The sequence below is a fragment of the Aotus nancymaae genome, unplaced genomic scaffold (genome assembly GCF_030222135.1).
Source record: "Aotus nancymaae isolate 86718 unplaced genomic scaffold, 86718_ANA_hifiasm-v0.15.2.pri h1tg000016l, whole genome shotgun sequence".
In the NCBI taxonomy this organism is placed as follows: domain Eukaryota; kingdom Metazoa; phylum Chordata; class Mammalia; order Primates; family Aotidae; genus Aotus; species Aotus nancymaae.
The window spans coordinates 66,593,818-66,615,511 of NW_026988428.1; the positions used below are offsets into that span (position 1 = coordinate 66,593,818).

The following is a 21,694-nucleotide window of genomic DNA, read 5'->3' on the forward strand; positions in this document are numbered from 1 at the left end:
ACCTCCAGTCAAACCAGGTCTTTGAGCTCCTCAAAGCTGGCTTTGTTCAACTTTGAATTCTGGATAGCAACTTACACGTGGTAGATGGTTGGTCAATGCTGGATGGTTTGAGTCGATCCTCCTCGGCCCACTATAGTGGAGTGGATAAAATCCATGGGGCGGTCCTCCACACCATCCAAAAAGGCCAGTTTATGTGTGTGTTCACAAGCAATAGGAGGTAATATGGGTAATGTGATAATGTGAAAACATTAAAGATGAATATTTCAATCTTCTTTAGATAATTTCAGTTACATAAACATTCAATCAGTGATATTCCCTTGCCAAAGCTGAACACTTATATATAAGTTATCTTTCTTCCTTATGACCCAACTACTTTCTGATTAGAGGGTAAGCATGTAGAGAAACAACTGACTGTTCCTTTCATTGGAATGTGCTATAATGGTATGAGAGTTTATTTTTGTTTTCTCCAGCACTGATTTTGTTGTCTGATATGTAGATTTAGGGCTATAAATTTCCCTCTAAATATCGCTTTGGCTGCACTGTGTGTGTGTGTGTGTGTGTTTGTATAGTGTATGTGTATATCTATAATGTGTATGTGTATATATATGTAATTATATATGTTGTATATATATACTTATATATGTGCATGTGTGTATATATATATTTAGAGATTAGGTCTTGCTAAGTTGCCCAAAGTGATCTTGAACCTATGGGCTCAAGCAATCTTCCTACCTCAGCCTTCCAAGTGGAATTATAGGTATGCGTTACTGTGCCCAGCTGTACCAATTTTGATATGTATATTTAGTTTTATAAATTTTCTAATTTCCATTTTGAGCACTTTCTGAACCTATATGCATTTAAAAATTCAAATGTTTGAAAATTTTAAAGTTACCTATTTGTAATTAATTTCTTTTTTTGATATACTTTGCTTAGTCCCTTTCTTAAAATTTGGCACTTGTAGAAAAGATTAACAGTTTACTTTGTGTGAAAACTCATGGAGACACTAAGGTTGATCAAGTTGTGGGTTATTTCTGTATACTGCTGTTAATGACCATGATAGCGGGGAAAATATAGCTAAAATGAGAGCTAGAACTAAATGTTTTTGCTTGGTGGACTTTTTGCAATTGTTCTATGTATGCTCAAAAATAATGTATTGTCTAATTGGTGCAGGACTCTATCTATACTTGCTGAATTAAGCTTTCTAATTGTATTTTCCAGATCTTCTGTGTGTTTACTACTTCTTGTCTGCTTAGTAATGACTTATTATTAAGAGAGCTAAATTTTTCTGTAATGGTGTGAATTTGTCAATTTCTTCATGCAATTCTGTCAAGTTTTGCTTTTTTTTTTTTTTTTTGAGATAGAGTCTTGCTTTGTCACCCAGGCTGGAATGCAATGGTGAGGTCTCAGCTCACTGCAACCTCCACCTCCCGGGTTCAAGTGATTCTCCTGCCTCAGCCTCCTGAGTAGCTGGGACTACATACGTGTGCCACCATGCCTGGATAATTTTTGTTTTTAGTAGAGATGAGGTTTCACCTTGTTGGCCAGGCTAGTCTTGAACTCCTGACCTCAAGTCATCTGCCTGCCTCAGCTTCCCAAAGTGCTGGGATTACAGGCATGAGTTACCATGCCCAGCCTACTTTGTATATCTTGAGCCTTTGTTATTAGTGTTTAGAAATATGGAAACTTTCTAGGGAATTGTTCCTTTAATGTAATAACTCTCATTTTTACCAATGCTTTTTGCCTTTAATCTGTCTGATGTTAATATAGCTATTCCACCTTTCTTCTGGTTAGTGCTTGTTTGATGTATCGTTTTCCATTCTTTTAACCTTTCTGTGTGATTTTGTTTCAGATGTGTGTCATGGAAGCACCACATGGCTCAATTTTATGATTGTTGTTTCAAAAGTCAGATTTATTGAAGTTAATTTACAGACAGTAAAATTCACCCTTCACGTACAGTTCTCTGAGTTTTCACAAAAGTGTAGAGTCATGTAACCACCACAATCAAACTGTAGAACAAGTTCATCACCCTTAAAATCACCATGCTCCTTTGTAGTCAAATCCTCCCCCAACTCCTAGCCCCTGGTGGCCACTGATCTTTCATCTGTTTCTGTAGTTCTGATATTTCCAAAATTCATATGACTGTAATCATACACTATTTGGAGTATTTAGTCTTGTAAGTCTGGCTTCTTTCACTTAACATAGTCTGTTAGAGATTAATCCATGGTGGTGCATGTATCAGTAGTCTGTTCCTATTTATTGCTAAGGAGTAGTCACCATAATTTGTTTATCCATTCACCAGTTAGTTGAAGGACATTTTGTTCTTTCCAATTTTGGGAAATTATGAATAAAGCCACTCTAAACATTTGTGTATAGATTTCTAGCTCCCCCATTTTTATTGTGCTATGATAGATATAACATAAAATTTACTATCTTTTTTTTTTTTTTTTTTTTTTAGTCAGAATTTTGCTCTTGTTGCCCAGGCTGGAGTGCAATGGCATGATCTTGGCTCACTGCAATCTCCGCCTCCTGGGTTCAAGCGATTCTCCAGCCTCAGCCTCCTGAGTACAGGCGCCTACCACCACATCCGGCTAATTTTTATATTTTTAGTAGAGACAGGGTTTCACCATGTTGGCCAGGCTGCTCTTGAACTCCTGACCTCAGGTGATCCCCTGACCTTGGCCTCCCAAAGTGCTAGGATTATAGGTGTAAGCCAGCTCGCCCAGTCAAAATTTACTATCATAACCATTTTTCTGTATATAGTTCAGTGGTATTAGGTACATTCATGCTGTTGTACAACCATCACCACCATCCATTTCCAGAACTCTCTTCATCTTGCAGAATTGAAACTCTATACTCACCACACAATAACTTCCTGTTCTTCTCTCTGGGCTCCTGGAAGCTGTCGTTCTGCTTTCTGTCTATGATTTTGACTACTCTAAGTATCTCACACGGTGGAATCATACAGCATTTGTCTTTTTGTGACTGGCTTATTTCACTTTGCATAATGTCCTCAAGGTTCATTCATGTTGTGGCATATGTCAGAATTTTCTTCCTTTTTAAGAATGAATAATATTCCATCTTATCAGAGGAATTTGAGGAAAAAAAAATTCATTGTGCATGTAGACCATACTTTGCCTATCCATTTATCCATCAATGGACACTTGGATTGCTGCCACGTTTTACCTATAGTGAATAATGTAGTGAATAATGCTGCTGAATAATGAGCATAGGTGTACAAATAACTCTTCAAAACCCTGCTTTCAATTATTTTGAGTATATACCCAGAGGCAGAATTCCTGGATTGTGTGGCAATTGTATTTTCTTCATATATTTAATTCTTTATTTTTCAAGTATGTGAAAATTTAAAATACTACCTTTTATGATGTCTATTTCTCTTAAAAGGAGAAAAATTTGATATGCAATTTCTTTTAAAGCATTTTTAAAATTTTTTTCTTTTTAAAAATTTGCATAAGGCCAGGCTCGATGGCCCATGCCTGTAATCCCAGCACCTTGGGAGGTCAAGACAGATGGATCACTTGAGATCAGGAGTTCAAGACCAGCCTGGCCTACATGGTGAAACCCCGTCTTTACTAAAAACACAGAAATTAGCTGGGCATGGTAGCACACGCCTGTAATCCCAGCTACTAGGAAGGTGAGGCAGGAGAACTGCTTGAACCCAGGGGATGGAGGTTGCAATGAGTGAGACTCTGTCTCAAAAAAATTTTTTGTATAAATTTATAGAGTACAAGTGCAGTGTTGTTACATGCATAGGTTGTGTAGCGGTCAAGTCAGGACTTTTAGGGTACAATATACTTTGTACTCATTAAGTAATTTCTCATCATCCACCCCCTCCCACTCTCTCTCACCTTTCTGAGTCTCCAATGTCTGTGATTCTACTCTTTCTGTGTGTACACAGTTTTTAGTACCCACTTATCGGTAAGAACATGTAATGTTTGACTTTCTGTGTCTGGTTCGTTTCACTTAACATAATGACCTCCAATTTTACCCATGTTGCTGCAAAAGATGTGATTTCATTCTTATGGCCAAATAGTATTCCATTGCATATATGCACCACACTTATTTACTTTCTTTCTCTCTCTCTTTCTTTTTTTCTTTTTCTTTTTTTTTTTTGACAGGGTTTTGCTCTCTCTCCCAGACTGGAGGGTAGTGGCATGATCTCGGCTCACTGCAACCTCTGCCTCCCGGGTTCAAGCAATTCTTTGCCTCAGCCTCCTGAGTAGTTGGGATTACAGCTGTGTGCCACCAAGGCCGGCTAATTTTTGCATAGTAGAGACGGGGTTTCGCCATGTTGGCCAGGCTGGTCTCGAACTCCTGACCTCAGCTGATCTGTCCACCTTGGCCTCCCAAGTGCTGGGATTACAGGCGTGAGCCACTGCACCCGGCCTACGTTTTCTTTACCTAATCATTTGTTGATAGGCATTTAGGTTGATACCATGTCTTTGCTATAGTGAATAATGCACAATAGATATACCAGTGCAGGTATGTTTTTGATATATTGATTTCTTTTCCTTTGGGTAGATACCCAGTAGTGGGATTGCTGGATTGAATGGTATTCCTATTTTTATGAATAATTCTTTGTAAAATCTCCATACTGTTTTCCACAGCGGTTGTACTCATTTACATTCCCACCAACCATGTGTAAGAGTTCCCCTTTTTCCTTATCCTTGCCAACATCTGTTATTTTCTGTCTTTTTAGTAGTAACCATTGTGACTAGGGTAAGATGATATCTCATTGTGGTTTTAATTTGCATTTCTCTCATGACAAATTATGTTGAGCATTTTTTCATATTCCTGTCAGATATTTGTATGTCTTCTTTTGAAAAATGCCTATTCATGTCCTTTGCCCACTTCTTCCTGAGATTGTTTATTTTTCATTGTTGCTGAGTTTTTTAAGTTCCTTCTGTATTCCGGATACTAGTCCCTTACTGGATGAATAACTTGCAAATATTTTCTTCCATTCTGCAGGTTGTCTCTTCACTCTGTTGATTATTTCTTTTGCTGTGCAGAAGATTTTTAGTTTAATGAAGTCTCGTTTGTCTATTTTTGATTTTGTTGCTTGTTTTTGAAAAATTAGTCAGAAATTCCTTGCTTAGACCAATATCAAGTAGAGTTTTCCTCAGGATTTTTTCTAGGATTTTTATAGTTTCAGGTCTTACATTTAAGTCTTTAATACATCTTGAGTTGATTTTTTTTGTATATGGTCAGAGATAGGGGTCCAGTTTCATTCTGCATATGGCAGTCCAGTTTTCCCAGCACCATTTGTTGAAGAAGGTGTCTTTTCCCTAGTATACATTTTGTCAGCTTTGTCAAAGATCAGTTGGCTCTATTCTGGGTCTCTATTCTGTTCCATTGATCTACGTGTATGTTTTTATACAAGACTGTTTGGTTACTATATTGTAATATATTTTGAAGTCACATATTGTGATGCCTCCAGCTTTGTTCTTTTTGTTCAGGTTTGCTTTGGCTATTTGGGCTGTTTTTTGGTTCCATATGAATTTTAAGATTGTTTTTTCTATTTCTGTGAAAAATGACATTGGTACTTTGATAAGGATTACATTGAATCTGTATATTGCTTTGGGCATTATGGTCATTTTAACAATATTAATTCTGATCCATTAGCATGGAATTCCATTTTTAATTTTTGGAGAAACCACCATATTGTTTTTCACAGTAACAGTACCATTTGACATTCCCACCAACAGTGCCAAAGAGCTCCAATTTCTCAACATTATAGTTGCTTTTTTTGATAGTTGCCAGCCTAATAGGAGTGAGGTGGTATTCATGTACAGATTTTTGTATAGACATACGTTTAAGTGTCTCTTAAACATATGTCTATATTTTAAGTGTCTATATTTTATTTACTTATATTAAATATATATTATAAATATATAATATATAATAAATATTATAAATATATATTTATAATATATATTTAATATATGTAAATAAAATATAGACACAAAATATAGACATATGTTTGAGACATAATTAAATATTATGTCTATATATTTAAATTGTTATTTAAATATATATTTTATTTGTATATATTAAATATATATATTTAATGTTATTTAATATTATATATATTTAATACAATATATATAATATTTACATTATATATCATATATATTTAAATAATACTTTAAATATTATTTAAAGTATTATTTAAATATATATATAAATAATAATGAGATACCACTATATATATTAGCAATTTAAATATATTTATATATATTATATTTTTAATATATATAAATATATTTAAATATATATTATATATTATATATTAAAATATATAATATATAAAATATATAAAACTATATACTTATATATATTTAACTGTTTTATATATAAATATATATATTAAATGGCTAATATAAATATATATTTAAATTATTATTTTAATATATATGGTGGTATCTCATTATTATTTATTATTTTAATGTAACATGATTCTTTCTGCCTTTTTACTATAAAGTTCCGCATCTTTCCATTCATTTTATATTAAATGTTTTGTTAATATATTTAGATTTATATTTACCATCCTTATTTTGCATTTTCTACTATTGCTGTTTTTTCTATGTTATTTCTTTCCCTGTGACTCTGACTGTCTCCCTTACTTTGTTTGAATAAGTATTAAGTTTGGCATTATTATTATGGCTTTACACCATCAGTGCTTGTTTAGATTGTCTTACTTTTTTTTTTTTTGGTAGAGTTGGGGGTCTCACCATGTTGCCCAGACTGGTCTTGAACTCCTTGGTTCAAACAGTCCTCCCACCTTGGCCACCCAAAGTGCCGAGATTACAGGTGTGAGCCATCATGCCTGGCAGGATTTGCGTTCATGTTTAACAGATTCTTTACTCATAATTTCTCCTTTCATTTGGGTTTAATTTCTGTTTTCTAAAAAAACACTCTTTAGTAGTTACTTCATTCAGGGCCTGGTAGTTATAACTGAAGCAAATGCTCCTTCTTTCTTATGTGACACTGTAGCTGGGTATACAGAATTCTAGGATGACAGTTATTTCTCAGAACTTTGAAGGATTCCATTGCTGCTGTTGAGAAGTATGTTGTCAGTCTAATTATTATTTGTGTCTAGGTGTAGGTTTTATTATTATTATCTTGCTTGGGAGTTATTGTGATTCTTGAATCTGATGCTTTCTATCTTTCATCAGATTTAGAACATCTTCAGTCATTTTTTTCTCCTTTGGTAACTATGAGAAATATGTTGAATATTTTTATTTCATCCTCCTTTTTATCTTTACCTTATTTCCATTTTTTTCTAGATCTTTATCCCTCTGTGTTGCTTTTTAGGTCATTTGCTTGGCTCAAGTGTTGTGCTCATGCTGGTTGGTGGGAATCAATTGTGTGTATCTCTTTCCAGCTCCACATTCACTACTGTTACATTGGTAACTTGAAACTGGACATGGTAGGAGTATTTACTCACTGGAAATCAGCAAATGCTATAAATCAGAGCTTTGTTTTTTTTTTTTTTCCTGGAGAGGGGGATTATCAGCTCATCTCTACTTTTATCTATCTTCTAATTCATTAATTCTCTCTCAACTGTTTCTGATTGGCAGGTGATGTCTAACTGATCAATAGAGGTTTCTCTTTATTTCATTAACTATATTTGTAATTTTAGAAGGTAAACTTGGCTCTTTTCTATTGTTTTTCTTATTGTCTTATTTTATAAAATTTTTATTTCTTCTTTACAACAATAATTTTTTTTTTTGAGATGGAGTCTCACTCTGTCATCAGGCTGGAGTGCAGTGGCGTGATCTCGGCTCACTGCAACCTCTGCCTCCTGGGTTCAAGCAATTCTCCTGCCTCAGCCTCCCAAGTAGCTAGGACTACAGGCACACGCGAACATGCCCAGCTAATTTTTGTATTTTTTAGTAGGGACGAGGTTTCACCATGTTGGCCAGGATGGTCTTGATCTCTTGACCTTGTGATTGACCCACCTCGGCCTCCCAAAGTGCTGGGATTACCAGTGTGAGCCACTGCGCCCAGCCCAACAATAATTTTAAATATATTTGTTTTATAACCTCTACATAGAAATTTTAATATCTGAAGTTTCTGAAGCTCTAATCTTGTTATTCCTGTGTCTAGTGACTCTTGCTTAGAGTGGACTGTTTCTTATGTTTCATAATTTTGGATTGTGAGCTCATCTTTGAAGGGTTTTGTGTTAATATTTCAATATGGAGTTACTAAATCTTGTAAGAAGTATAAATTGGAATCTCAAATCCACATGAGGGCTTTCCCACAACTACAGATTTTGAGGGAGACCTTTTTTTCCCTCATTTATCCAGAAGCCAGACTAAGGTAACAGACTTGTTTCCTTTTTTTTTGGTGACAGAGTCTTGCTCTGTTGCCCAGGCTAGAGTGCAGTGGTGTGATCTGGGCTTGCTGCAACTTCCTCCTCCCAGTTCAAGCAATTCTTCTGCCTCAGCCTCCTGAGTAGCTGGCATTACAGGCACCCACCACCAAGCCCAGCTAATTTTTGAATTTTTAGTGGAGACGGGGTTTTACTGTGTTGGACAGGCTGATTTTCAACTCCTGACCTCAAGTGATCCACCCACCTCGGTCTCCCAAAATGCTAGAATCGTAGACTTGAGCCTTGCCCCTGGCCCATTGTTTCTTAGAGTAGGGTTTTTTTTTCTTGTGAACTTTCTTATGGAGGGTGTTGTTATCCTTTAAGGGTCCCAGCTTCACAATGGGGGTCTCAGGATCTCCTTCCTACATGATACAGATCCAAAGATGTTAAACCCAAGCCCCTTTGTTGGCAAGATTGCCCTGACCTCAACACTCGCCAATTCTGTTTTTCCATTTTCTCTCCTTATCCTTTCCCTCCTCCTCCTTTTTGTCTTTTGAAATTTCTTCTACTTTTTTGTGAGATTAGTCATAGAATTCAACAGGGCATTTGTCCATTGCAGAGGCACATGTTTCAGTGTTTTTTAACCTGTCATACTGCTAGAAATAGAAGTCCCAGCCCTAAAATGTCTTTCATATTCCTAGGCTCTAAGGTTTAAAAACTAAGAATGGGGTCTATGGTGTGAAGAATAAGGTGGTGGTTGTTGGTAAAAATTCACGACTCTGGTGATATTTCAGAAACCATCCTTAAAGGATTGGGGGTTTAGTTGTCTTTGGTTGTTAAAGACTCAGCAGTATTTGTTCCCAAACAGTTAATCTGGCTTCCTGACTTCTAGGAATCTGCTCAGCTTGGCTTCTACTTTGGCTCTCAGAGAGTTTTCTCTAAGCAAGAATATTTGTAATTCCATCTCTTGGACAGCCTATGTCTCATTTCAGATCTAGCCCCATAAAGTTCCACTTCGTAGAAAGTCAGGGTTAAAAATGACCCTAGACATCATCTAGTCTAACTCCTTATTTGCATGTGAGGAATTGGGATCAGCCTAGATCACACAGGATCATAGAAGGGCTTTGCCCAGGCAACAACACAAAACCTCCTCTATGTCCCTATCTTAGTGTGGTTTATTAGAAAGTGTCAAAACCTGTGTGGTATGGAATGACTGAGAATCCAGACAGTACCTATCACAATGTCGGGTACACAGTTAACATGTCACAAATTTAAGTTCTCTTGCTACCAGTATATCATATTGGTATGTTCCTGTGGCTGCCGACACATTATCTCAAACTGGGTGGCTTAAAACAACTGAAATTTATTCTCTCATGGTTCTGGAGGTCAGAATTTTGCAATCAAGGTGTTGGGAGGCCCCAAGATCCTTCCAGAAGCTCTTGGGAAGCATCTGTTCCTAGCCTCTTCCACCACCTGCAGTCATTCCTGACTGACGGCTGCATCACTCCATCCTCTGCCTCTGTCTTCACATTGCCTTGTCCTCTGCATGTGTCTTTGTCCGGTCTCCCTTTACTCATCTCTTACAAGGATAAAGATTATTGCAATTAGGCCCAACCAAGTAATCCAAGAGAAACTCTTGCTCTCAAGATCGCTAACTTAAGCACATCTTTTGCCATATGAGATAATATTTACATGTTCCAGGGATTAGGAAGTGAATATATCTTTGGTGGTGGTGAGGGGGGGTGGTTTCTACCTGTCAATATAGTCAGATAATAACTGACTATATTCTAAGGTCTCATTTATAGTTTTCTTCCCCTGGGACAGTTTATTTACTATTCGCAAATGTATTACTTGACCTTGAGACATACTTCACTCTTCCAGGCCTGGCTATGCAAAAAACTGCTCATCCCAATACTGCAAAGGTAGTCGTCTCATACTAGCTTTTAATACAGATTCAGCAGTACTATTAGATAATTACTTTGCATCAGGCCATGTAGGTCCATGAGGCCCTCACAGTCTATTGTGCGTAGCTGACCGTAGCATGAGCACTGTAATATTAAAGCACAGATGCCGCGAGACCCTGGTGCATGCAGTGACCTGGGGGCTGGGCTTAGGTTCTGTGTCATGTTCTTACCTTCATTCTGCAAAAATATTTTGAGCATTCACAATCCAGCAGATAAGAATTTAGAGACAAGAGACACAGCCCATGCCCTTAAGTAAGGAGCTCACAGGTGACTGGGGATGAATATGAGCAAAAAGAATATAAATCAAAGAGCGATGAGTGTTTTGGTAGAGGGCTGCCCAGGGTAGCATGGGGCACAGAGAAGGGACACCCAAGCAGGCTGGGGTGAGGAATGGGAGTAGAGCTGCTCAGAAAGGCTCCTTGGAGGCAGTGGTTCTTGAGCTGTAGCTTGAAGAAGGAATGGAGACAGATAAGGCAATACGGGGAGAACATTCCACATGGAGGGAGAAAGGCACATGAAGGCATGGAGACGTGAGAGGGAAAGGGCCTCTCCTTATCATCTTTCACCTCGTCTCCCTCATTGTAATTGTATCCATCCATCTATCCATCCATCCATCCATCCATCCATCCATCCATCCTTCCATCCATCCATCCTTCCTTCCTTCCTTCTTCAGTCTCCAACAGTCTGCTGAGCTCTGACACCCCTGCCCTATAATGTTAGGCTGAGCACTGTATGCATGCTTGTTGTTTAATTTAATACAAGTTAGATTCAGGTAAAAACAGACCTAGAGCCTGGTATGGTGGCCCATACCTGCAGTCCCAGTTACTCGGGAGGCAGATGCGGGATCGCTTGAGCCCAGGAGTTCTGGGTTGCAGAGCACTATGCTGATCAGGTGCCCTCACTAAGCTTGGCATCAATATGGGGGCCTCCTGGGGAGTGGGGGACAACGGGGTTGCCTAAGGAGGGGTGAACTAGCCAGGCTGGAGAAAGGTCACATTAAAACTCCTGTGCTGCCCAGCAGTGGGACTGCATTTGTGAGTAGCCACTACACTCCAGCCTGGGAAACACAGCCAGACCCTTTATAAAATTAAAACAAAAAACGCAAACCACCATCAGACCTAGAGCTTTCACTCAGAAGTTGTGGGACAGGCATAACTGAAGTGTTATTTTCCTGAAACTTTCTTTCACAGGCACCTTGACCTCAGACCCCTATGACTTTGCCAACTCATGGGCTCTGAGCAGTGGAGAACAGTGGTGTGAACGGGCATCTCCTCCCAGCGGCTCGTGCAACATCTCCTCTGGGGAAATGCAGAAGGTGGGTGTGGCCTGGCCTGGGTGCCCCTGGATGGTGTGTGATTTCTGGATCCAAAAGACAGAAGGACTCAGTCTTGTATCCTTCCCTCTGGGGGAGGAATGGACTTACTCTGCAGGTCCTACAGGCCCCTTTCCTCCAAAACTAACTGTGGCTAGAGTTTGGTCAACTCTAATTCTAGCATGTCTCTGGGTCTGGAGCTCTAAAAATGGGTCTGGGCTAATGACTTGGTGTAGTGTCTCAGTCCATTTGTGCTGCTATAACAAATGCCTGAGACTGGGTAATTTTAAGGAACAGAAATTACTTGTTATAGTTCTGGAGGCTGGGCAGCCCAAGATCAAGGTACCAGCATTTGGTGTCTGGCAAGGACCTTCTTGCTGTGTCCTCACAAGGTGGAAGAGCAAAAAAGCACACTGAAGCTGGGCGCAGTGGCTCACACCTGGAATCCCAGTACTCTGGGAAGCTGAGGTGTGTGGAGGTCAGGGGTTCGAGACTAGCCTGGCCAACATGGCGAAACCCTGTCTCTAATACAAATACAAAAAAATTAGCTGGGCGTGGTGGCATGTGCCTGTAATCTCAGCTACTCGGGAGGCTGAGGCAGGAGAATCACTTGAACCTGGGTGGTGGAGGTTGCAGTGGGCTGAGATTGTGCCACTGCACTCCAGCCTGGGTGATAGAGTGAGACTCCATCTCAATAAAAAAAAAAAAAGGAAAGAAAAGTACACTGAAGTACTCTTATCAACCTCTTTTATCAGAGCACTAATCTATTCACCAGGGCAGAGCCCTCAGGACTTAATTACTTCCCAAAAGGCTCAACCTTTTAGTACCATCACCTTAGGATTTAGGTTCTAACACACAGATTTTGGAGGGACATATACAGTTGAACCGTAGTAACGGTCACTATGCCTTTCTGTTTTAGACTCCAGTGCCCTGTCGTCCCCACATATGTCCATCATCACCTGCCATGTGTCTGAAATTTTACCAGTAGAAAAGAGCCACTTTTTTCTTTTTCTTTTTCTTTTTTTTCTTTTTTGAGACAGAGTCTCACTCTGTCACCCGGCTGGAATGCAGTGGTGCAATTTTGGCTCACTGCAACTTCTGCCTCCCGAGTTTAAGCAATTCTCCTGCCTCAGCTTCTTGAGTAGCTAGGACTATAGGCATGCACCACCATGCCCAGATAATTTTTGTATTTTTAGTAAGACAGGGTTTCACCATGTTGGCCAGGATGGTCTCGATCTCTTGACCTCATGATATCTGCTCGCTTTGGCCTCCCAAGGTGCTAAGATTACAGGCGTGAATCACCGGGCCCAGCCTAAAGCCACTTTTTTCTTACATGGCTGTTGTAAACTAGAAATAGGAGGGAAAGCTTCCTCTCATATGAGATCAGCTGGAAGGAAAACTACTTTACAGATGCAGACACTGAAGGGAGTCTGAGCGTGAAGCTGTGCTTGAAGGACACAGTTTAGATGTCAGGATGGCTTCCTGAGGCTGCTGTAACAAATTATCTCAAACTTGGTTTGGTGTAGTGGCTCTTGCTTGTAATCACAGCACTTTGGGAGGCTGAGGTGGGTGGATCACCTGAGGTCAGGAGTTTGAGACCAGCCTGACCAACATGGTGAAATCCTGTCTCTACTAAAAACACAAAAATTAGCTGGGCGTGGTGGCGCACGCCTGTAATCCCAGCTACTCAGGAGGCTGAGGCAGGAGAATCACTTTAACCTGGGAGGCGGAGATTGCAGTGAGCTGAAATTCCACCACTGCACTCCAACCTGGGCGACAGAATGAAACTCTGTCTCAAAAGAAAAGGAAACAAACAAAACCCCAAAAAACAAATTATCTCAAACTCAATGGCTTAAAACAATAGGCATTTATTTTCTCACAGTTCTGGAGGCTAGAGGTCCAAATTTAGCTTCCCTGAGCTGAGATCAAGGTGTTGGCTGGCTCTGCTCCTTTCAGAGGTTCCAGGGGGGAATCTGTTCCTTGCTTCCCCCAGTTTGGGGTGGCAGCAGCATTCCTTGTCTTTGGGTTCATGGCTTCAATCTCTGTGGTCATGTGGCCTTCTCCTCTTCTATATGTGCTAATGGCTGCCAACCCTGGTAAGGCTGGGAGGACTATCCCACTCCTCCCACAGACCTATTGCCACTTACAAGGCAGCCCTGTAGCAGCTCTTTCTGCCAGGGTTGCCCTTCATGATCTCACTTACCAGGACCTCACACTGGAAAGAAGGGGTAGGTGTGGGAAAGGGTGGCCAGGACCGCACTCTGCCTTCACTTGCCGCAGGTAAAGGTGGTCTTTGTGCCTCTCTATGTGTGGGTGTTTGGCACAAGAATGCTTCACGTGGAGCAAGATCTCAATGGATAATTCCCTCTCCACTGTGCATCAGGCTGACCTGGGCTGGGGAGGGCTGGGGAGGTGGGTGCAGCTGTGAAGCTGGACCCCTGGGCAACAGGAGTTGCCTTGTTGGAACTGTGCTTCAGAGACTCATCATCTGAGGAGCAAGGTTCCTTGGTGGTGCCGTGCGTCAGCCTCCCTGGGAAGGGTGTTTATATGCAAGTGGTTTACTGGGAAGCCTCTCAAGAGCAGCCTTGGTAAGGAAGTGAGAGAAGCAGAATTGGGCAGTGGGACAAGTTGAACTGCATGTGATGACATTGACAGAACTACAATGGGGACTCAGCTGATCCTTCAAGGAACTCTGGAAGCTGGAGTGGCCCCTATTGGTCACTGAATGTGGGCTGCCCTGGGTGAGGAGGTAGGACTCCCTTGGGCTGAGGGCCATTCCTGAGGAATGACTCAGTGGTGAGCCCTTGGCAGCCAACACTGGGCAGCTGGTGGATGAGTCCTCAGGCTCTGAATGGGCACCTACACTGTGGCCTGACACCCTTTATAAAGTTGCTCTACTTGACAGCACCACCTCCCTGCCCGCATCCAGAGAGCAACCACACTGTGAAAAATGTCAGCCGAAGAGTCACAAGGTTCATGAACGTAGAGAAGAGGGCTTTTCTTATTGAGAGTCCCCTGCAGGTTGGGAAGTGTAGCCTCTGGTAGAAACTGAAAGCAGGCACTTGAAGGGAGAAAAGAGTGGAATAGAAACTTAATCCAAAAGGGTTGGCTCAGCATACATATTTAACAGGCTATAGGAGAAGGTATGAATATTCATAATGGGAGGAGGTATTTGCATATACAGTAAGCAAACATGCATGTTACATACAGTCCCTGTCCACTCTGAGATGGCGACTTAACATTTAAATGCATTAAAATTAGCCTCTGTAGGTCAAAGGTGAAAAGGAGGACCCAGAGGCGTCTTGTGCCCAGCCTCTGTAAATCAGCCAGAACCATTCTGTGGTTGATGGTTTCTTTCCAGGAAGGAATGCTGGTCAGTTGTGTGAAAACTGCAACATGGGCAGGTGTGGTGGCTTGCACAATAATCCTAGTACTTTGGGAGGCCAAGGTAGGAGAATAGCTTGAGCTCAGGAGTTCAAGACCAGCTGGGGCAACATGGTGAAACCCCATCTCTATTCCTACATATATACGAAAATTAACTGGGCATAGTGGTGCACCAGTAGTCCCAGCTACTTGGAGCGCTGAGGGAGGAAGATGGCTTGAATTTGGGAGGCTGAAGCTATGGTGAGTTGAGATTGTACCATTACACACCAGTCTGGGTGAAAACATGACACCCTGTCTCAAAAAAAAAAAAAAAAAAAAAAAAGGAGGGGAGTCCTTCCTGCTGGGCTGGTTCTGTTTAACTCTTAGGACAGAAAGTCTAATGGCAGTTGGCAAGGGGAGGGTATAATGAGGTGTGTTCAACCTCCCATCCTGTCATGTCCAGGAACTCAGTTTTAACATTTCTCTGGGGTCCCTTTGGCCAAGGGAGCATCTGTTTAGTAGGTTGGGGGAGCTTAGGATTTTATTTTTATTTCTCAAAACCTACAACCATGCACAAAGAGGATGGTGCCTGACTATACCCAGGACCACTGTCATGATGCACTTGACAGGCCACAGTTGCCTTTGTCTGGGCACGGGCAGCTCTGCAGAGTGTGAGCACATGCAGCAGTCACCCAAGCGCGCAGCCCCTCAGCAGGGCAGCAGTGCAGGTGCTCTGTGATTTTGTTCATCTGATGAAAAAACAAAGCCATAGAAAGTTAAGTAGCTGCCCAAAGTCACCAGCTAGCAAGGTGCAGAGCCAGGACTCACGCCCTGCCTGGCTCCCTCCCTTTCCTCATTCTGGTCACATTGGTTCAGGCTCCTCAAGTCATTGTGTTTCTCTTGTGGAGTTGGGCTCTGCAGGTTCTTAAGGTTCCTTTAAGTTCTAAAATCCTTTATTAGCCTGGTACAGTGGCTCATACCTGTAGACACAGCTACTCAGGAGGCTGAGGCAGGAGGATCACTTGAGCCCAGGATGTGGAGGCTGCAGTAAGCTATGATTGCACCATTGCACTCCAGCCTGGGCAACAGAGTGAGACCCTGTCTGTAAACCAAAACCAAAAAATGAAACCCTCTCATTATGTGTTTCTGTGAATTGGGCTAGAGAGACAGTATATAATAGTTCTTAATAAATATTGGATGGGTAGATGAATGGAAATTGGTGGTGTTATATATCTAGGGATTGTGACCACCACAGTAATCCAGACTCCTTTACTTGTAGGAATCTGATTTATCTAAGTAAGTACATAAGTAGAGAAACCCAGCCCTCTCCTATCCAGAAACAAAATAAAGCACTCCAACCTCACCCTTCTCCCACCGCCCCCATCACCTTAACATGAGAAAGCTTCATTTTAGCTGGCTACTCATTCCATGAGTCTTCATCTTCACGGAACAATTTGACCTCTGACCAAGGCCTATGTAAGGCCAAGAAAAATATTCTGAGTTGATGCTGAATCCAGTTGCCTAAATTGTGATCAGACAGTCTCCACCTTATAAACAAGTACATTCCAAAAGACTTTTTCCCTTGGGCTTTGGTGTTGCTAGGCTTTCTGGTTAGTCCATCAAAGTCTGCATCACCGGGATCCCAGCCCAGTACCAGTGCTAACAAAGGCAGACTGAGTTCTAGCATGTGAGGGGAGGGTGCTGTCATGTGGAAGGGAGGAGTTTCCTCTTCTTTCCAGTAAAAGTCCTAAGTGCCTGAACCATGCCTTTGATAGCCCCTTGAGTTTCTCTCACCCCTGGACCTTGGCGTGGGCATAGTGTTAAAGGTGTGGGTTTGAGTCAGCTCACTTACTGGCTTTGTGACTCTGGGCAAGACATGTGCCTTTGCTGAGCCTCAGTTTCCACATATGTAAAACAGAAATAGTACCAGCTGGGTCACTGAAAAGGTAAGGTAGGGATAATTTTTTTCTTTTTTCTTTTTTTTTTTTGAGACAGAGTCTCACACTGTTTCCTGAGCTGGACTGCAATGGCGTGATCTCAGTTCACTGCAACCTCTGCCTCCCACATTCAAGTGATTCTCTTGCCTCAGTCTCCTGAGTAGCTGGGATTACAGGCCTGCACCACCACACCTGGCTAATTTTTTTGTATTTTTAGTAGAGACAGGGTTTCACCATATTGGCCAGGCTGGTCTTGAACTCCTGACCTTGTGATCTGCCCTCCTTACCCTCCCAAAGTGCTGGGATTACAGACATGAACCACCACACCCAGCCAAGAGAGGGATGATATTTATAGTGTTTAGCCCAGTGAGACTTGACTTTTAGGAGACATGATGATGATGAGGAGGAAGAGGAGGAGGAGAAGGAGGAGGAGTCAGCTGGCTCCCATGTTCTCCCACTGTCCTGTGTTTCCCACTGGAGTGCCCTGCCTTAAGAGTGGGAGCTGAGAAGCAGGCCAACCCCACAACGGGCTTTAAGTATAATGTTGGAAACAGATGCTCAGTGCCACAAAGAAAAATCAGCACTGAGACAAAGGATCTCTCAGCAAGGCAATTTTACTTTCGGAAAGGGTGTTCCCGTTAGCTATCTTGCCACGAGAGTACAATGAACAAAGGAAAAGCAGACATATTTATCCTTTATGCATTTGGGGTCATCCTTACTGCTGTGTCTGATCTCTGTTGGTTAGAGCCAGACCTCACAATCTAAAAGTGAACCTGATTGGCTAGTAACTTAAAACTTTCTTGAATAGGTAAAGAAAATGGAGAACAAAAGGAAAAGAGGAAGTCCTAATAAGGAAGGGACAGGAAGTTGCTTGTGAAAGAACTTAGAAAAGTAATAGCACAAATATCTTGGTTAAAGGACAAGGACATAGGATGTTCTATGTGCCTGTAAGCATGTTTAACAGCTACACAGGATAGGGCTTAACAAAGAGTTATTAGCAAAAAGCAAGAAGGCTTTGAAGAAAGTCTTTGAAACAAACTATTATTTCTACCACTTATGATTTATTCTTTAATAAGAAAGGAAACTTTGAACTCTACTTCCTACACACAAGCTTCAACATTGATTATTTTTCTCCTTCCCCCTCCCAACTATAACCCATTCCTTTTGGGTAGCTGAGCACAGCTTGAGGTTAGAAGGAAAGCAAGGTGCCAGCCATCTCCACACATCCAGGTGGGTAAGTGATAGGAACCAGCCTTCCTTCCAGAGCTGCTTGTGAACCCAGGAGGATTTCAAATTTAGTGCACTTGTGGTATTGTGTAAGAGAGGACAGATTTTCACAATTTCTTTCTTGTTTTCCCCAAACCTACAGTTGTGCTATTGGCTGGTGGGTCACCCTCGGCTGCCCTTCAATGTTCTCCAGGCAGGGGCGAGATGAAGAGGAGGTGGTGGGTTCCTCAGTTGGTGACGTGGGGTCAGGGTGGCCATGGAGGTACCTCTAATACTGAAACATGCCTTCAAGGCTTTCTTATTTTTGGTCTTATTTTATTTTGCAAATATAGCCCAGAGCAGAGTAACTGCTTGACAAATATTCCCCTGTCCTCAGAATATAAAAGAATAGTCTCATTTATCAATACTGAGTGGGAGGTAAAGACAGGATTCTCAAGTGGAAAACCTGATCCTGAGACCAGGTTGAGGAGGGAGACTGGGAGGTTTGTCTCCTGGAGACGAAGGGGAGGGAGAATGCAAGAGAAGCCTTGTTTGCCTTCTGGGGCACTTTTTTGAGGCTCCAGCTGTACCCTCGCTACTCACTTTGTCTCCTGGGTGCATTAAAGTCCTTACTAACCAGTGTCCTGGGAACAGCTGAAAAACTGGGTGCCAGGTTCTTAGTGTTGGGGTGAGGCTGCAAACACATGAGACCTCCCAGAGGCACAAACTTCTCTCAGCTCAGAACTCCCTGTTTCAGGCTGTTTACCTGAGAAGAGAGGACTGCTTTGTCTTCAGCCAATCAGATAGTGTTTGCCCACAACCAGGGCTCCTTCATTGGCTGGGAGGCTCAATGACTCGTCTACCAGGAGATGATTAATGTGGTCTTCGGAACTGTTCACAGCCTGTGTAGTCCCACAGGGCCCCTGGGTTCAGAAGTCAGGTCTGGTAAATGATGCATCATTTACAAGTATCTGCCATTGTGGCTCCAAGGGCCATTCTGGGTGGCAGAGTGTTTTCTGCGGGAGTCCACACTGACCTTGGAACTTTCCTTGACAGCCTCCAGAATCGACGCCCCCACCCTCTGGGTCTTTCTGTCTTTCCAGGGCATAGCAAGGAGTCAGCTCATTCCGAGAGCCAGGTCATATTACTTATTAGTTATACCCGGGGAATGAATGTTTCCTTGTTATGCCAGCAAAACCCAATGCCTGTGTCCACTGGGACTGATAATGGCCTTGTTTGACTGTGTGCAAATTTGCAGTTTTTTCAGTTTTTCAAACTGAACACAGGACGGTTGGAGTCTGGGCCCCCAAGCTATGAACATTCAAATAATTGATGTTCACTTGCAGGTAACTATCACGTAGTGTACATTTTAGAAAGAAAGATCCTTAGATCACTTAAAAAAAAAATTCAGTCAGTCTGGGGAATGCCAGCAAGGGCTGAACCTTGCAAAGGCATCTCAGCTTTGTCCTGCAGTCCTGTCTGTGACAGGAAGTCCAAGGTTCCAGGGGACTGGGCTTGGGCTGCAGCCAGCTCATACCATGCTTTTGCTAATTAGAAAAAGGCACCCTTTTCTCAAGAAACTTCACCACGACCCACCGGGAAAAGGCCAAGATTAACATACTAACTAAACATATGATGTACGTGTATATACATGTGCAGTGTCTACCAAATGAACAGTTGTCACTTGGTATGTTGCCACTGTGTGCACTGCGTGGCTTGCATCATGACATGTGATAGTGTTGGCCTGACCTCCTCAGGGAGGCACAGTCACTGTGACCATCATCTCCTTGCTCAGGATCACCTCCTCAAGACAATCAGTCTCTATTGAGAAACTGAGTGCACCGTTTATCACTCTGCCTACGTGGTGAATCATTCATTGGCAGCATCAACCTCCGACAGGTGTTTGAAGTGGAAGAAATTTCTTTTCATTAATGTTAGGAATCTTAGGCTCATACAAACTCAGAGTTGGTTGAGAGTCTAGCAGATATCTGGCTCAACCCCCTGCCTGCTGCATGAATGCTCTCCACAAACTATGCCGAGGTAGGCAGGTTATGCTGTGACTTTGACTTTAAGAGTTAAGTCTTTGAGACACCCTTGCTGGGCTCTTCCCAGCCATCTTGAAGAGCTCAGCCCTAGGCAGCCCTCCTTGACTCCTCGGTAAATTCCTTCTTTCATTCTGTCTATCTGAAGCTAAATCTCTGTCCTTCCATGTCCCTGAATACTGGAGAAGCAGATGCTTTTGGTCTGGTTTCTCCAGGCCTTGCTCATGAGGTCACATCAATTGCAGTCCCGTCAGTCACTGAATAGCCTCAGATTTCCTGTTTTCCTGGTCTCTGAATTTGGTGTTTATTAGGTGAACACAAGCCTTATTTTCTTCGGCCATCCTTCTCTTCACATTCTCTCGCTTCGTCTGTTATCTCGTAGAACTCTTTCCCCCTCCTCTGAAATGGCATGTGGTTCACCAGTAATTCCTCTTCCTCCCAGGAAATCACCTGTCCTGCTTGAGCTAACATTTGTAAACAGTCATGTTGACTTCGAGTAATCACAACATGCCTCCTCAATAGCCCTAAGAGGCACAGAAAATACCCATTCTGTTAGAGACAAAGCAACTCACTCTTCATGTTCTCATTAAGTATTGCCCAAGCCTTTTATTTGCAAAGGACTTACCAACCCTTTCTGCTATTTCTGCTCATGGTGACACTGAAAGGGAAATTCACAGGCTTGGAGGGAGGCAATGGAAAACCAGCGGACTTGGGTCTCACGGTCTAGGACCACTTCTGTCATCCCTCCTTCTTCTCCTTGCCTCTTCTATTCATATAATTGGCAGTCTTGGTCTGGAATGGACTTTTCTTGGAGACTGGGAAGAATTTTATTACATTCCTGTGCTTGGTAGCACAGTTGTGATTCACAGAGTCCAGTTGTCAGGGGAGAGTCTGACCCAGAGAAGGTCAGTGGACCTCAAGGAAGGACCCTTGGAACGTAGGATCCCAGAGAAGTTAGTAATCAAATGGGGGCACCGTGCCATGGTTTTACAGAAGAGGTGCCCACCCACTATGCCCCCTGACACTGAGCTCAGAGCTGGAGTTTGCAATAAGTACACATACATCTTTTTCTGTTTTGATGAGAACTGCTGTCTCAGGTCTCTCTTTCTTGAGTCATTGATAGGCTAAGGAATGAGGACTTATTTCAAGTGCTCTACTGAGGTCCAGGAATCCAGGGGGCAGTTCCTGGTTTGGAAGTTATGCTTCTGCTCTGCATCTCAGCCTTCCTTCTCTAGGGTAAAGAGAGCTCCACGGCGGTGGCTTACGCCTGTAATCCCAGCACTTTGGGAGTCCAAGGCGGGTGGATCACGAGGTCAAGAGATCGAGACCATCCTGGTCAATATGGTGAAACCCTGTCTCTACTAAAAATACAAAAAATTAGCTGGACATGGTGGCGCGTGCCTGTAATCCCAGCTACTCAGGAGGCTGAGGCAGGAGAATTGCCTGAACCCAGGAGGCGGAGGTTGCGGTGAGCTGAGATCGCGCCATTGCACTCCAGCCTGGGTAACAAGAGCGAAACTCCGTCTCAAAAAAAAAAA

The 21,694-nt window shown here is 42.2% G+C and overlaps 1 protein-coding gene across 1 annotated transcript in view; it reads left to right on the plus strand.

Moving 5' to 3' along the window:
• VWF (von Willebrand factor) overlaps positions 1–21,694 on the plus strand; it is a 168,938-nt gene that overhangs the window by 14,690 nt on the left and 132,554 nt on the right. Inside the window, exon 6 of the mRNA XM_064377521.1 lies at positions 11,487–11,611. Coding sequence (XP_064233591.1) covers positions 11,487–11,611 — 125 coding nt within the window. The remainder of the gene's footprint in view (positions 1–11,486; positions 11,612–21,694) is intronic.